At 42.2% G+C, this 16,436-nt stretch overlaps 2 protein-coding genes across 2 annotated transcripts in view; one reads left to right on the top strand and one right to left on the bottom strand.

Moving 5' to 3' along the window:
• Positions 1 to 548: 548 nt before the first annotated feature.
• SESN1 (sestrin 1) lies at positions 549 to 7,519 on the top strand. The gene is made up of 7 exons (XM_009709658.1): positions 549 to 680; positions 1,324 to 1,566; positions 2,863 to 3,010; positions 3,857 to 3,969; positions 4,226 to 4,416; positions 4,664 to 4,808; positions 6,400 to 7,519. The coding sequence occupies exons 1-7, from the start codon at positions 549 to 551 to the stop codon at positions 6,484 to 6,486; spliced, it is 1,059 nt and encodes a 352-aa protein (XP_009707960.1). The 3' UTR covers positions 6,487 to 7,519.
• A 4,423-nt stretch (positions 7,520 to 11,942) lies between these two features.
• The window catches only part of ARMC2 (armadillo repeat containing 2), a gene marked incomplete at its 5' end in the record, with an annotated part of 11,407 nt that continues 6,913 nt past the window's right edge, over positions 11,943 to 16,436 (bottom strand). Inside the window, 2 exons of the mRNA XM_009709657.1 lie at positions 11,943 to 12,100; positions 15,355 to 15,512. Of these exons, the coding sequence (XP_009707959.1) occupies positions 11,943 to 12,100; positions 15,355 to 15,512 (316 nt within the window). The remainder of the gene's footprint in view (positions 12,101 to 15,354; positions 15,513 to 16,436) is intronic.

The raw sequence follows: 16,436 nt of genomic DNA, 5'->3' as shown, positions 1-16,436 counted from the left end.
TCTCTTCCAACCAAATCCATTCTGTGAATGTACCCTTGTTTTTCAGTAATGCAATCACAACTTCTTAGGGTTAAGAGCCAGACAGTGTGACAAGTATTCTGGGTTACTGACTTTCATTTTTAGTGTTACATCACTGTGATACTGCATGATATAGTATCACTTGTGCCCTTGTAAAACTAACATGACCATAACTAGTGTTAAATGACTAATAAATGTAATTTACAACACACTGAGAGTTCAGAGTTGTCATGTTAGAATTCTGTTGGTGCAATGACAACGTGCTCAGATGTGCAGTTCTGTAAGTTGTGTGCTTTCAGTAGCCAGAACTCCCTGAGCATTTCTGAGATGCTCCCAGAGGTTAGGCAGGACACCAATCACCACATTTTTGTCTTAATTGCTGCTGGTTCAAATGCTTACTTTTCAGGCTGGGTTGGAGAGAGCCAGCTGGCAGAACAGCCCAGGGGAGCTGTAGTGGTACAAGCCAGCCAGGACTGCAGCACCAACAAGCCAGCAAGCGGCTGCTTCTGCTGCCCCCTCCTCTGAGGGCTATGTGGATCAGCCAGCTTCAAGGGTGCGGGCAGCGACGGCAGCTCTCATGGCAGGAGCATGCCTTCACCAAGCCTGGTTGTGGTTACTGCAGCAACTCCTCTGCTCTTCTCTTTACCCTTAACAAGGAGAAAGTGGGTGTTAGGACTTCCTTGGCACTGTCTGCCAGGTGGAGAGGCAGCAGCAAGTCCTGCTGGGAGGCAGGATGCTGGGCTGTGGGGGAGAGTGCGTGCTCTGCCAGAAGCACCCAAACCTCCTACACTTTCCTGTGTGAAGGGGAAGTTGAGGTTTGAAGCTTCTTGTCAAATGTAGAGCATTCCACCCACAGGGACAAGATGGAGGGAGCCTGGCCCTGATGCTAAATTTTTACACAGCTGATCCACAAGGAGTTGCCAGGATTTTCTGAGACTGTAAAGGCCAGTTGAAGAAACATGTGACTGTTGTGGCTGCATCTTCATCAGAGGTGTGAAATTTCAGTGCAAATCAGTCTGGTCTCAATATAAACCACATGGTGCAAAATAGAAACCCAAACTGATTCAATAGCTGAGGGCCAGAGAGGGGAGAGAAATTGTCTCCTTTGTGACTTAACCACATGAGTCTGTGGCTGGCAGGTAACAGGACAGCAAGCACGCTAATGGCAGCAGAGAGTTAAGAAGGAAGTCTGGACGTTGGAAAAATAATTTTATCTGGTAAAGAAATGTGTTGATAAACTGCATTAAGGTGGGATCATTTGAATGACTTTCAAATTAATACTTTTGTCTTGCATTATTTTTAAAGCAACTTTTGAAGACTGAAGAGAACAGCTGGTCCCTGGCAGAGCTGATCCATGCGGTCGTTCTCCTTACACACTACCACTCCCTTGCTTCCTTCACGTTTGGCTGTGGAATCAGCCCGGAGATCGACTGTGAAGGGGGTCACACCTTCAGGCCCCCTTCTGTCAGTAATTATTGCATATGTGATATTACAAATGGTTACCATGGGGTAGATGAAATTCATGCCAGCCCAGCTGGAAGTATTCCAGTAAGTATCTGTCTGAACAAACAGTCTCTTTCAATAGTAGTAGATTCTTTGTAAACTTAATACATGGAGAGTGCCGGTCTCTTTTCATTCAGTGAGAGTGAGATTGATTAGCTTAATCCGTATGAGGGCTAACCAGTTGAAAAGATACATTTAGGAAAAGCTGAAATGAGACCGGTAAGCTGGGGGAAGCTACTGAAGGGAGAGACCAAAGATACAATCTCTGTTGTATCTTTGTCTATTTTTTTGATCTCTTGTCATTCATATAGGCAAACTGAGATGACTCGTGGCCTCAGCTAGTTCATGATATGTATCCTGAGCAGCAGTGGCCAGGAGTGCTTTCTTTCATGAGTGCAGTGGAAAGTTGGCTGTTCCTTTGATTCCAGTCTTTGACTTTGTTGCCTTGAGGTGTTTGTGACACATCACACAACAGATCATTCACAATTTTCTGATTCTGTCTCTAAAACAGTGATTTCCTGACTGCGGCAGTTATGCCCACTGATCTGTCCTTGCTTCCCCTTAGTGAAGAGCATGATGTGAATTAATGTCGGGTTAAGAACAGTGATAACAGGGTATTTTCAATGCAGGTTCCTTGCCTGTGAGACTTTACTGCAGTGGTGTGGATGGCATTTAAATCTTGTTTTCTGGAGCTTGGTGGTTCACTGAAGGAGCAAACTGCAAAAGGCAGAGAGGAAAGGGGCAGAACTGTATAAATTGAAGATAACTTTATTTTGCTTTGCACTGATGGATTTTTACAAGATCAGATACTGAATTAATAGTGTGTTGTGGTGTTAAAACAGCTCTTGTGAAATAAGATTATCTTGCACTAGCTTTCCTTTGAGGCTTCGTTAAAGCTGCATTTACACTCACTCTTCCTTTTTCCTTCAATATGTTACTTCCCTGAGCAGAGAAGGGGAAAAATACAGTTGGGTAGTAAATTGTGGTTACTTCCTCTATCAGAATCTCTGTTACAGCTCCTTGTTTTTCAGTTGTTAAACATTTAAATTAAGTAAGAGAAATTACTTTAATTTTATTGTGAGAACCACTTGTTCCAAAAAGCTGTGATTCTTAAAATACACTGAAAAGACCAGGGATCTAATTGAGAAAAGTTGATGGCTAAATGTGAACCATTGGGTCAGTACACATTTCTTTCAAGAACTGTTTTCCTCAAAAAAAATCGGTATTTAAAGATGTGAATGAAGGACACAAGTTGTGTTTAAATTTTCTGGCTGGACAATTTCTGCCATCATTGTCAGTTACTGTTACATGGAAAGGGAATGTTTTTCTTTCCTTTTCAAGTCTACAGAGTCTGTCTGTGAAGTTGAAGCTCTTATGGAGAAAATGAAGCAGCTACAGGAGTGTAGAGATGAAGAGGAAGCCAGCCAAGAAGAGATGGCTACACGTTTTGAAAGAGAGAAGAGAGAAAGCATGTTTGTGTGTTCTCCAGGTAGAACAGATGTAGTGTGTATATATATTTATTTAGACTTTTCCAAATCACTTGAAGAAATACTTACAACCACAAAAGGAAAGAAAGTGTTATTAGATGTCTCAAAAACATTACCATTTCTTTGAAGGGATCAAGATTAGGGGTGCCTTGTTTTCTACCAGGAATGCTTAAAAACAAAGTAGTGCCAAGATTTATTGCTTCTCTCAAACACACCATAACACTCACTGACCAATACTATGTTTGATAGAAATTTCCAACAGAAATGGAATCTCTCTCTTGACACATTTAAGTTTCACAAGAGACTTAAGCATCTCACAAGACTGGGTAAAAAGAAGTCCTTATCATACTTAGCTTTTTAAGTGTATGAAATGTTACTTTTCAGATGACTGTGAGACAATACTTAATCTATTACAAGTTTAAGGTTATTCTGGGCTCTTCAACAGTTTCCTTTAAAATAAACTTGGCATGGAAGTCTTAGAGGTCTCTTTTTTTACTAAGCTCTCTGTTCTGAAACAGATTTTCCCTTGACATTTTTAGAGACCCTTTGAGTTAGGAGCAAAATGTCCCCTGGACTTAGGGGATGTGGTGAAGACTGGTACATAAAAGGAGGGAGAAAAAGATGTTTGTCTATAAGAAAGAATCTGAGTGTTTTTCATGGAGTTGCCTCTAAAAGCCATAGTTGCAGTCACACTGAGCGGTACCGAAGAATTTTAATACAGATAGTCCACTGAAATTGTGTGTTTGTTTAAAAAGCACAGAGACTCCCATTCTTCTGCAAGAGTTCCGCTAGTACACTTCCAATTTGTTGTTACTGAAATTGTGTGAAATTCTGTTTGAAATTAACAGAAGATGAAGAATCGGCACCAACAAGAGATGTGTCTCGTCACTTTGAGGATACTAGCTATGGTTACAAAGACTTCTCCAGACATGGAATGCATGTGCCCACCTTTCGTGTTCAGGTAACAAAGATAGGGGCTGCAATCAGGAGGTTTAGTGTGCAATCTGTTCGTTGTGCCAGATACCAAACCTGGAAATTGCTGTGCTGTAACTTATTGCCCTGTGGATGAGAAGGCTTAAAGCAAGCAAATGAACACACACCCTCACCCCAAACCGCTCCTCCCTGATTACCTGCCCTGAGATAAATTACATTAAAGCACTAGGTCTTCACAAGTTTATTTCTGAAATGCTCCATTCTGCATTTTTACTTATTCTAAGGATTACTCCTGGGAAGACCATGGCTATTCCTTGGTTAATCGTCTTTACCCAGATGTGGGACAACTACTTGATGAGAAGTTTCATATTGCTTATAATCTGACTTACAACACAATGGCCATGCACAAAGATGTGGATACCTCAATGCTAAGACGAGCTATTTGGAACTATATTCACTGTATGTTTGGAATAAGGTCAGTTTTAGTACTTTTGTTCTAAACACATCAGACTTGTTAGCATTGGCACTTTTTTTTTCTTTCTCAGATTGAAACAAAGCTATTTATTAAGCAAACATGCATGTATTTTTAAACATATTTTTGTTTATGGGGGAGGGCCAGTAGTGGTACAAATTACACAATTTTGCCATAGGACCTTAGAAACAATGCAAGTGAAATAACTGGTTCTTGAAAATGAAAGTGTTTTTCTTTCAATTCTGAACAGATACGATGATTATGACTATGGTGAAATTAACCAGTTGTTGGACCGCAGCTTTAAAGTTTATATCAAGACTGTGGTTTGCACTCCTGAAAAGACCACAAAAAGAATGTATGATAGCTTCTGGAGGCAGTTTGAACACTCTGAGAAGGTACAATTTGCATGCATGCTGAGGGACATGGGCCGTAGATCCGTTTGCCACACTAACAGGCACAGCTACCCAGCTAGCATTTAAACTTTAGCTGGTGTTACTGGGATTCTGCTCGCATTCAGTAAATTCATTAGGGGGTGTAGTACTCCCCAGGCTGAAATAATTCTTCATATCCTACTGCATGTTTGCTAGCTAACAGCTGACATGGACCGTGCAAGCTCTGAGCTGTATGGGGAGGTTAGTCATGTAAATCGTACAGCATCACCTCAACTGCAGCTTTCTCCTCCGCTGTCAGTTGTCCCAGAGAGACAGGGAACAGGGAGATGATGCAAGATCCAACCCTTAGCCTCAGCAGTTACTTCAAAGTCCTGCTGCTGGGTTATAGTCTGAATTGCACCTCCCAGTAATATTTCTTGCTGTTGACTCTTGGATGTCTACTCCACCAAGTTCATGTCCTCCAGTTTTTCTTTGGAAAAATATTTCTAGGCCTCACTTAAAATGAATGTTGATGCAGTGCTGAAACATATATGTGCCTTAATCAGTGTTCATATCATTAGAGGCTCTGTGTCTTGCTAAACTCCTTGTGAAAATAGTTTAAGGATACCCAGGTATAATAGGGGTACTAGAACTAGTGATTTAAGGTTGTTCACGTAAAATACTACATATGTTTGTTTTGGTTAGACTAACTGATAAAGGTGAGCTTTTCAAGCACACATTCAAAGCCCAAAACTTTGCATCTCCATAGCCGTCAAAATCCAAGTATCATACATGTACGTGTCACTGAATGCAATCGCCATCCTCATAGAAATCATGCAAATGAAAGCACACACAGCCATTACATGCCAGAACAAATTCAGAGCCAACTTGCTACCAGTGACAGAATACTTTTCACCCCACCCCCCACGTGGTTTCTGATCTCATCCTCAAAGAAATACAGTAAAGACATTGAGGAGATGAGCTGGGGAACTAAAAGTCTTACCTCTGATAGCTACTGAACACCTCTGTCTCAATAAAGATAATAGTTTTATGGCATGTTACAATTTTTCTTGTGCTTCACCTCAGCTAATCACTCCATGTTGTTCAGGTGATAATTACCTGTGTATTTCTCTCTCTGCCCCACAGGGGCAAATGACCTTATCTTGCTAACAACCCCCTCTGCTCTGCAGGTACCAACCACCCTTTTGCCTTTAATTGATTAACTTTAAGCTAAATTTGAACAATTATTTTCAAGCTGCACATAGTCTGCTGCTGAAGAAGGGTTTGTGTGCTTGAAAACTTGTTTGTTTTTTTAGCTAAACCAGTCGGTCTACTAAAGGATGACTGCTTCTTCCTATGAACCTGGTCTGGCTTAAGCATACCTGTGATGGATGGCTGTACTGTGCTGCAGTACTACATACAGCGCTTGTTCAATCTTTACTCCTTCAGCAAGCTTTACAGATAGAACTAATTATCTGGGTAGCTGAAACACACAGTGCTTCCCCACTGCTATTGCAAACACTAATACGAAAACCACAGCTCCACAGACCTCCTTTCACTGGAGTACATCATTGTGAGCATGCCATTAAAGCATAACTTCTTTTCTTTCCTGAAGGTCCATGTAAATTTGCTTCTGGTAGAAGCTCGGATGCAAGCTGAACTACTTTATGCTCTGAGAGCTATTACTCGCTATATGACCTGATGTCTCTGGCTGCCTGTTGATGTTGGAATGTTCTGCAGCTGCAGTATGGTAGAGGAAGATACGAAGCCTCAGGACCAATGGTAGCTATAAGTTAAGATGCCCATTGTGCCATAACTCCTTTAGTTTCAGCTATTTCCGTGTTTGGAATATCGCTGCTGCCACTCAGCAGTGAACGCTTGGCAGTTGAAAAGACAGGGTTGTGCAGAAGTGCTGCCTGCTCATGGTATTTTGGCTTTAGACAGCACAGGACACTCTATGAACTTGTGGCAATATAGCAAATGATAGATATATAGATCTTGTGTTAAGGCAAGTATTACGGGAGTTGGAGCCTGAAAAGAAGTGGGACTTGATGACATTTGCTCTCCCTACGAGAATAATTTTAGAGAATCTTGATGCTGCTATTTGTGCTGGTGGAGTGAACAGACACAGGCTGTTCCAGTTAAGCTAAAAGTGAAAGTGAGCACTGCTATTGTCTGAGCCTTTATTGTGTGTGGTTTCAAAAAAGCCTTGTTATTTAGATTTCCTTTTCAATCAGAACTAAACCTCTTCTGTCCACACGGATAATTTGAAAGATAGCAGTCATTTTCTCAAATAGTTTAGCCTTAAAATGCTCCAGGACATTTGTTCAGCATAATTTGGTGAGCTCCAAAGTGCAACGGTCTTCCTATGGAGAGACAAGGACTCGAGTCCTCAGAGCTTTTTAGAGATCTGACTATGTGAAGTGTCAAGTAGCTTCTTGTCCTGTTTTTTAAGGGTGAACCAAGGAGGAGCTTGGACAAGGTGTGGGAATGTTGTTCTAGACTGCCAAACAGTCCTACTGTATTACATGCCCAACGCTGGTCTTACTGGTTTTTGCAGTTGCTTAAATAACTAGGCTAAAAAAGTCTATTTTTAGTAAATCAAAACATGATTAAAATGCTGACATTTAATATACAGAGGTTTTGGAGAACACATGAATACTTTTGTATGAGTGTGAATTGCTTTTTAAATTTGTCAGTATTACTGGTATTTTTTAAATAAAGGTAACAACTTTTTCTCTTGGTGTTTTTGTGTGGTTTAACTTTATGCTTCTCTTTTTACTGGTTAGTTAGTGGTGGAAAGACCATTTTAAAATGTTTGCAACAGTAACTGAGCAAACAAAATTAAAACGATCAATTTTTCAACTGAGATAGGAGAAAAGAAAGTTTAAAAAATAGATTTAGATCTTCACTAAAACTATAGTAGGAACATCTCTTACATAATCCTTATATTTTCATCCTTCCCATAGTCCTCCACCCTCCATTCAGCTATACTCTGTTGTATAGGGTCTTCTCTTTCCTCACAGGTAATGGGCGTGATAGGATCAGAGATTCCAACTGTATGTTTGTATAATCACTTACTTGCAATAACTAGCTCTGAATATTATTTTAAGAGTTAAACTGATTTTAAGATCCTCCAGTAGTGAACTATGGTCCAGATTAGGCTGCTGATTTTCACAGGCTAGTGCCAAAAGGGTATCTGGCATCAGAAGGATGGTCAGGTCTGTGCAGTCAGACTGAGGAATTTATGGCATGAGGTAACAGGCAGCAGGAGGAGGATTTGCTGCAAGGGAGTGACAAACTGTTTTGGACACACTCCTACAGCTGGCTGTAACAGGGGTTATAGTGCAAGTGTTGAAACTCCTGCCTGCTTACAGGAAGGTAGGAGCCTTATTTGCAAGGCAGAAAAGAAAGGGATTTTCTCAAGCCCACAAGTAGAATTAACATTTCTGTCCTCTGGCCTGGTTCACAGTTAGCTCAGACTGATTCCACTCACTGCAGAACATTCTGAGAACAGTTTAAGTTTACAGTCCAAGGAGCTAAAATATCTAAAAAGATCTAGGGGAGAAAGATTAATAAACTGTCAAAAATTGTGACTAACAAACAGGAAGCATCTGCTATTTCCTCTTAACTAAAAATACAGGATTTTTAATGTTCCAAAAACAGACCAAAACTTTCCTGTCTGAGGGCATATCATAAAGCTAAGTTATGCCTAAGAACACAGAAGTGTCTTTCCGGTCTGTAAATGGAGTTTCTGCAGCACCTGAATCTCCTGCTGCTTTTTGGGGGGTTCAAAGGTAGACACGAAATCTTCCAAGAAGCCTAAACTGGCCATTTCCATCCTACGCTCTCCAGGCACATGCAGGCATTGACTCCCTTTTCAAGCAGTAACCACTGCAGAGTTGTGTGTGAGTGGCTTCATATGGTCACATTTTCAATAGAACACTAACCACAGCATGCAGACAATCTTAACTACACACCAAGCTTCTTACTTTGGAGAAAGCACCTGAAAATGTTTGGGGATTTTCCATTAAAAATGCTGAGGCAGTTGTGGTCCTAAGTAGATGAGAACAGGCAAGGCTGTTAAGCACAGTGGCAACCAAAGACAGTAGGGTTAGTCCTTAAAAACAAGAAAATGGGGAAGTTGCCAGATGCTCCATGAAAATGGCAGTCGCTGCACAGAGCAGCAGCTGTGTATGATGCCAGGGCATGAGGGACAGGCCACAGCACTGCCTCAGTCACTGGTGGGTGTGAGCTGCCCTCTTTTGCTGCAGGCTGTAAGCCCTGACAGCTCCTGCAGAGCCTCAGCCTGTGGCTGCAAAGTGCAGCAGCGCCTCATGCACCTCAAATGCTGTAGGCACTAGTAATACTGACAACTCGCCCCACAGAACATGTTGGTGCGGAATGCACTGGTGTGCACTGGCACAAATGAAGGGAACTAAATGGTTGGCTGTTGTGTGGGCCCAGGTAGGTCACTTCCTTAAAAAAAAACAAAACACATAGGATTTTCTTTTGAGTCTGTGCTTAGAAGAGCATGGCAGAGCCCTAGCAGCCCTGTGAGCAGCAATTAAAACAGCCCTCCCCAGCAGCCCTTGCCTTTCCGTCTTCTTTGTAGGTTCAGTTCAACACTTTGTGTGTGTGCGTGTGTGTGTACGCACACTCCCACCCCCAGATAAAAAGAGAGCAGTGTGAGAGAGTCCAAGTACTTGGTTGCTAAAGAGGAGCCGGAGCCTGAAGTCACAAGAGAGCTTCATCATTGAGGTCTGTGGCAAAGCCACCCAAATGGTGGAAGATGCCGTAAAAATACATCAGAAATACAGCATTTTGGGGCTTGTTCTTGTTACCCACAGGTTCAGAGAAAGACATGGGGCCAGTGCAGCTCCACAGGAGCCACTGCTGTGTTTTTTCTGTTAGGTGCTCTGAGGCCTCTGCTCCTCTCTCCGCTCTACCCAGCATACCTGAATGCGCCTCTTCCTGAAGCAGTCGCAGGCCAAACTCTGAGCACAAGGCCAGAGCTCACACACAGCAGCTGCCCCAGCTCTGGTCTCCAGTACGCGATACCCAAATTTGCCTTATGCTACAGGACACACTACACAGTACTCCAGGCCCTTGTTTACAGTTTGATCAGTAATGACTGACATAGCTAGCGTTTTCTTTGAAAAAAAAATGCCTACATATCCACCTTGACTTGAGCAAAACATCAGTTTCAGGTGGCCTTCTGACAGAGCCTCAGTGCTTGTCAATTCTAGTTAGACCTGCTGACAGGACTTGGCCTGGAGGCCTTTTCCACTGCATCCCCACCCTGCATTGCACAGCTTGGTGTTTGCCTGCCTTTTGCCTTGATACAAATGCTGCTAGCTCCCTCCCCACAGGGGAGTCCTTGTCCATCATCCTTTAATACCCCCCAAAAAGCAAATCCATTATTTTTTCCAAGGAACAAATGGGGTTTTGAAGCCATTATCTTCCCCTCAACTTCAGCTAAAATTAAAATTGCAAAAGAAGGAATGATAATTGAGATCTTTTTGAGCTCAGCAGACCTGTTGTTGGAGCCAAACCATACTGAACTGCTGAGCAGTTCTCCTGTGTAGGTTGTGACAATGGAGGCTGCAACACGTGCTCCCTACGTGATTCACTGCGGAGCTGAGCCTTGCTGGTCATGGTCACAAGAAATATCCAAGCTGCTGGGACAACAGGAATGTTGCAAATTTCATTACGTTCACTGAAGTTTCTTCCTCACCACTCCCAAAACCTGGACCATGAATCTCCCCTCCACGCCCCATCAACAGTAAAGAAGTCCCCAAGAATGTAGCAGCAGGGACCTAAACTAGGAAAAAAAACTTCCCTGCCCTTCTACTACTGCTTTACTTCTCAGCATCCTCACTTCATCTCCTCACCGGGAAGCAGAGGTCCAGGCACTGCCAAAGGTACACTGGTGCCACTGAGGGAGCTCTGAATTGCTGCCTCAGAAAAACACAGTCCCCCAGCTTCTCTGCAGGGATTGCCAGGCTGGAGCCTTGCTCTCATGGCACACACAGCACAGTGTGCAGCTGCTGACCCTCAGGATCCGAGCCAGGAGCCCAGCAGTCCCTGCACAGCAGTTTATTCTTAGTAACCTGAGGTCAGAAAAGACACCTGTGTCAGGTCTGTAAACCCTCCTGTAGCCACTTTGGCTGTTAATGCTTGAGGCCAGTAATGCACCTGCTGAGCTAATCCATGGGCAACAAACAGGGACTTTTACACACTGAAAGGATGAAAACTGAGCAATAAACAAGCCAGCAGCAGTCAGAAGGAATGTGAAGGATGTAGAGGCTTTTTTGCCCCATGGATACAGACAGGAGCCCAGGGAAGACAGCTGGCCAAGACAGTCTGAGAAGTACAGGCACCCAGGTGGCTCCCCGGAATGTGGGAACAGCTGAAAGAAGAACACACCAGACTAGCTAAAATCTTCTCTTACATCAGGGATATGGGTGTTTTGCCTTAAGATGTGAAGTCCTAATTCAGAAAAGCCTCTTTCCAGCACAGCTGGCCCTATATCCCACAGTCACCAGCGCAGGAGCTGGGATACCCTAGCCACACAGTATCAGGTAAAGAAAGGGGGATCCTCAAAGGAAAGGGGAGCAAATTTCCTCCGACCATTGACAGCATTCGAGCAAAGAGCAAAGCTTATGATATAACACAGCAGAATGCTGCAATAGCATTTGGGTTACTCTGCTGCAGAATTTCAAATAAAGTGTGTCAAAGTCTGTAGCTAAGATGTGGCTCCTGTCCTGTAACATTCTTTTATAGAGCACAGCATTTTTGGTACCCCAGAGGTCCAGGTACTCAGTTGTAATTTAGCTTTTAAAAATTAAAAGTTCAGCAAATATTTTTTGTTTCATTTTACCAGTCAAGCAACTATGCAATTAATAGACAAATCACACTGAGCAGCTGCTTGATCAGCTCACATATATTGTAACAAGTAAATTACACGTGCAAAAATTTCATACAAGCTTCTCAAATGGTAGTATCCAGTATATAAATGCCAGGCTTTATTGATTTTTTTTTTTTAAATTAAGTTGTCATGCTCTCCGACATGCTTACCAATAGCAGTGTACAGGTATATTAGAAATATAAAGCTGTACAATCTACACCACAAAAAAAAAAAAAAAAAAAGACTGATTAAAATGGAGTAATGGTCACAGTTGGAAGAAAGGAGTGATGGTTTTGAATTCTGTCAAGAAGTTTTTCTGCCACAGGTTTGAACTCTCTTTCCCAATACAGTTTGTGGTAGTCCCTTAAATCTCTGTCAAGGCTGTAATCCAATGCTAGCTTTTCATCTGTAATCAAGGAAAATATCGCCATCAGTTCTGAATAAAAATATACCCAACTATGTATTTTATGACCACAGCACATACAACTTACCAGTTGTGTAATCAGAGATAAAATCCAGCCTTGGACATCAGATCTATATTTGGTGGTATCATAGGATAATTTAGGTTGGACAGGACCTCTGCAGCAGAGCCACTGTAGATCAGGTTGCTCTGGTCCATGTACTCTTGAGTATTGAACATATCCGAGGATGGAGATTCCGCAGCCTTTCTGGGCAGCCTGTTCCAGTGCTTGACCCTTGCCATGGTAGAAACTTCTTTTCCTAATATTTAATCGGAATTTTTCTTATTGCAACTTGTGCCCATTAGCTCTTGTCCTATCACTGACATGGTAGCCCAACATACCTAAAATGAATCTCAGCAGCAAAGTGAGAGACCCTGAAGAACAACATAAGGGATTACAGTTTTTGTTTTCAGGGAGAATTGCTTTGCCTACACCTGAAATGATTCTTCTACCCAAATTAACTATCTTCTAACACAGAGCAAGAGACATTTCTCCCTTTTATTAGACAGCTGTGCCCCCTAGAAGTTGACTGAATGTTTATGGAATCACTGAGGTCAAGAATTCCAGCTTACAAGAAGAAGAGTCAGAATCAGTTCAAAAGCTGAAGTGTTGAAGGAAAAAGTAAATTTCCCAAAGCAGAATGTGAGTAACACTGGGGATCAGTGAGGATCAGTGTCCCACATGCTAGCTGTACATCCTCAGACAATTTAATTTTCCTATGATCCTCCTTAAAACTAGCAAAACTGGGCACTGGCCGAACAGCATATGAACTGGCTGCAAGCCCAAGAATGAGACAAGCACACTGGGTCTGCATGCTATGGGGGAAGCTGAAAACCAGAGTACAGACTCCGGTCAGCAAGGGCTACCCATGCCTGTAACTCCAGCAAGACAGGGGCCAGGAGCCCTGGAAGCTAGTATCATGCCATGTAAGAGTTCACATGTACTGAGATACCAAAATAACCTCCTCGAATTCACAGCGGAGGTAAAAGGTGAGCAGAAGAAAAGTCTGGAAAAAGAGGGGGAGAAAGGAGATTTCACTGAATGACCAAACAGAAGGACGTTCTCAAGACAGAGGCTCATCTCCACTGCTGCTCCTGAGTGACTGGGGCAAGGCAAAGCTGCTGCCAGGGACCTGAAAACACCAGCCTCCAGAAGCTCTGAGTCAATAAAGTGACATGAAACTCAAGAGCAGCTGAAAGAAGGCAAATGCCAGCGCCATTGGAAAGCAATGCCACTGTGTCTCAGGCTGCTGGGATCAGGCAGGGAAAAACAAATGGCACCTTTTGTCCAGCCTTTCTCGGGCTCAACATCTTTTCAGGGTATTAGCACTCTCTTTTGGCTCCCTCATCTTTTGTCATATTATGCCAGGTAGGGGAAAGAAAACTAAAGGGGAGGAGGTCAAGCACAGCAGGTGAAATGAGGTGTCTGCAGTGCCATGCGCCACTTTTTCCGTTTCCTGAGGGTGTGCTGATGTTTAAGTACAGTCCGCTGACTGTCAGCAGTTGCCTCCTGCTTCCTGAATTACAGAATCAGAGCAATGACAGTTCAAGGCTGTTACTGGATACAATGGGAAGAGGAAGACGTAGGACAATACTAACCAGCTGCTATTACTAAAATTTGTTGGCTCTTAACAGACAGAGGAACCAGATCCAATGAATAAGATGTGCTTTTTCTACAGCTACTCTTCTGACTACAGTGTGAAGAAAGACTAGCTTTCTGATTTAATTCTGACCCCTTTTTAATTAATTGTCATTACAGTTGCATTACAATTGCAATCGTAACTGGAATTGCAATTGTATATGAACTTCCAGTTCATGAAAGTCGTACTACTTAATGAGAGTTCCAATTACTACCCAGCCTAGACTACTCTGTAGTCAAATTAATTGCTGGAATAAGCACTGTTAAATGCAGAGGAAAAAATAAGTAAGAACTTTCCAAAACAAAGATATATATTCCTTGCTGCATGCCAGGAAATTCAAGCATGATTGTGGCTGTAAAGTTTGCAGTTCTGTTGCAGAATGTTAAAAAGTGCACTAATGATCTTGAAACACTGAGTATTTTCAGATAAATAGATGGAATTACTGCTCACATTAAGGTCTGCTCTAGCATAGCAAGGAATGTAATGCAAGGAATGTAACGCAATTACAACAATGAGTAACAGTAATTCTGCTGTAGCTGGAAAAAAATCCTCACAAATCCAACTACACTTCTGATTATCTAAAACCAAAAGAGACCACGGGGATCTCTCTTTCTGTCTGGGTCTGACTAACATGCAGCCTTCTCTACAGCAAGCATACCTCTTTAGTAAATTCCCAATTAAAACCAAATCAAAATCAGTTAAGGTTTCCTTTAATTTCATTTACATTTCAAAGATTTTTTTTTAAAGATAATTGCAAATGATCCACCCAAAATAAAATCATAACCAAAGCAGTGCTCATAAAATAAAGAAGGAAAATTACATATAGTGACTATAGGACTATTATATAGCAAGTAAGCTCTGTAAAATCTGAAGCAAACATAGATGAGCAGATGAAAAGATTCAACTGGGTAAGCGAATCAGGGTCTTGACATTCACTTGCAGGCATCTTCCAGCCTGTATTTGTGGAGAAGCACACCTTCCCTATCTTTAGGGAGCAGATTAGAAACTGTCAGGATGTTGTCCTTGCCCAGAAGGAGATCATGATGAGACAAGAAGGGTGGCCAGGGGATTCTTGTCACAAGCAGCAAGCTCAGCCTGTTGCATCACACAGCCCACTGTCTGAGAGGAAAAGCCATATTCCGCAGAATGCCTGGTGTGTGCTGTGTGAGAACCAGTGCATGACAGCTGAGGCGCTGCTTCTGTCAATACCTGTAACGACCTTTGAGGCCAGAAGGTCCCACATCCAGTCAAAAATATGTTTTGCACTGAAGGTCTATGGGATAGTTGGCTCAAGCAGGCAAAAAGGTAGCTGGTGAAAAGCATTAGGCATGCTAACTAGACAAACTAGAGTGGGGAGTGATAGGGGCCAATTCCACCTTGGTAATCTCGAAGATCTGAGGGAATGTACTGAATAGCAACAGCCCACTGTATTGCTGGATAGTCTATACTGGCCAATCACTTAAAGCTGCATGATGGACTTTCCACCTAAACTAATACTGCTTTGATTTTGCTCCTTCTATTCCTTTTATTAAGGAAAAGAGACCAAATTATGAATCTCACCTAGGAGTGATGTAAGCAGGAACACCAATGTGTCAGTATGTTCTTCAAAGCACAAGGCTGCACTTGTGATGTTTTCACTGTAGTTCCACAAGGTTTTGCATATCAAACAAGCAAGCTTCCAGTCTGCTGGCCCAAAGTCTTGTAAACAGTCAACTAACCTGTCAGTATCAAACAAAAACAGTGTTTTACTCCATGTAGTTTTCTCCCAAGCTCTTAAAAATCTGGCAGTCTAGAAATGTATATAGACTCCATGAAAGTTTGCAGGAAAATTCTACATTAATAAACTTAAGATGCTACTCTCTTCCTCAGTAACTTCCCCCTTTTCATTTAGTCTAGTTCCCTAAGGTTGTAAACATGCCTTTTGTCTACACATATGTACATATGCTTGCCTTCATCTGTACATTCCCTATAACTCTTTAGCCCACCCAACCAATTTCAATCACATAGGTCAAAAATGTAACCATCTGAAAGACACTAACATTCTGTCAAATTTCATGACAATCTATGACTGTCCCAAATCTGTGGCTACTACTAGAGCAGAGATTGCAATGTAAGCCAAAACTTAAGAGGCATGAAGAATTCATCTGGAAAAGACTGTATGAATGCAGAAAAAGCTTCAGTCAGAATATCCAGCTTATTAAACATCAGAGGATCTGACCAGAAGACAAATCCAAAGGAATTCACTACTTCCATGACTCACAGAATTATTTTTACATTCAGTGAAATCTGACTATTTTGCAGATCTCACCCCTTCTTGTATTTCCTCAGCCTGTACTCCCAATGGACTCCTCCCAGAAATGCCAGTTTTATTAAGGACCATTATGATCTTGACCTTTCTTCCAATCTCACTTCCTTGCAGAGAGCAAATGCAGGCCAGATCATAAGCAGGACTCTGAAATCAAGCTGTAACTTTTCTGCCTGCACCAGCTTACCTACAGTAGCTATACGGAGTTCCCAATACCAAACAGCAGTGTTCACAAATCCTGGGGTAGCAGAATTAAACATTGTTTTTCACCTGCTGTCCTTAGCGACATCTCTACTAGTAATCCTTCACTGTTGTTCTCTTCCCCAACCCTATGACA

The sequence above is a fragment of the Cariama cristata genome, unplaced genomic scaffold (genome assembly GCF_000690535.1).
Source record: "Cariama cristata isolate BGI_N322 unplaced genomic scaffold, ASM69053v1 scaffold38471, whole genome shotgun sequence".
NCBI classification, from domain to species: domain Eukaryota; kingdom Metazoa; phylum Chordata; class Aves; order Cariamiformes; family Cariamidae; genus Cariama; species Cariama cristata.
Note: the sequence above shows the minus strand (reverse complement) of the source record. Positions and strands in the feature narration are given on the sequence as shown.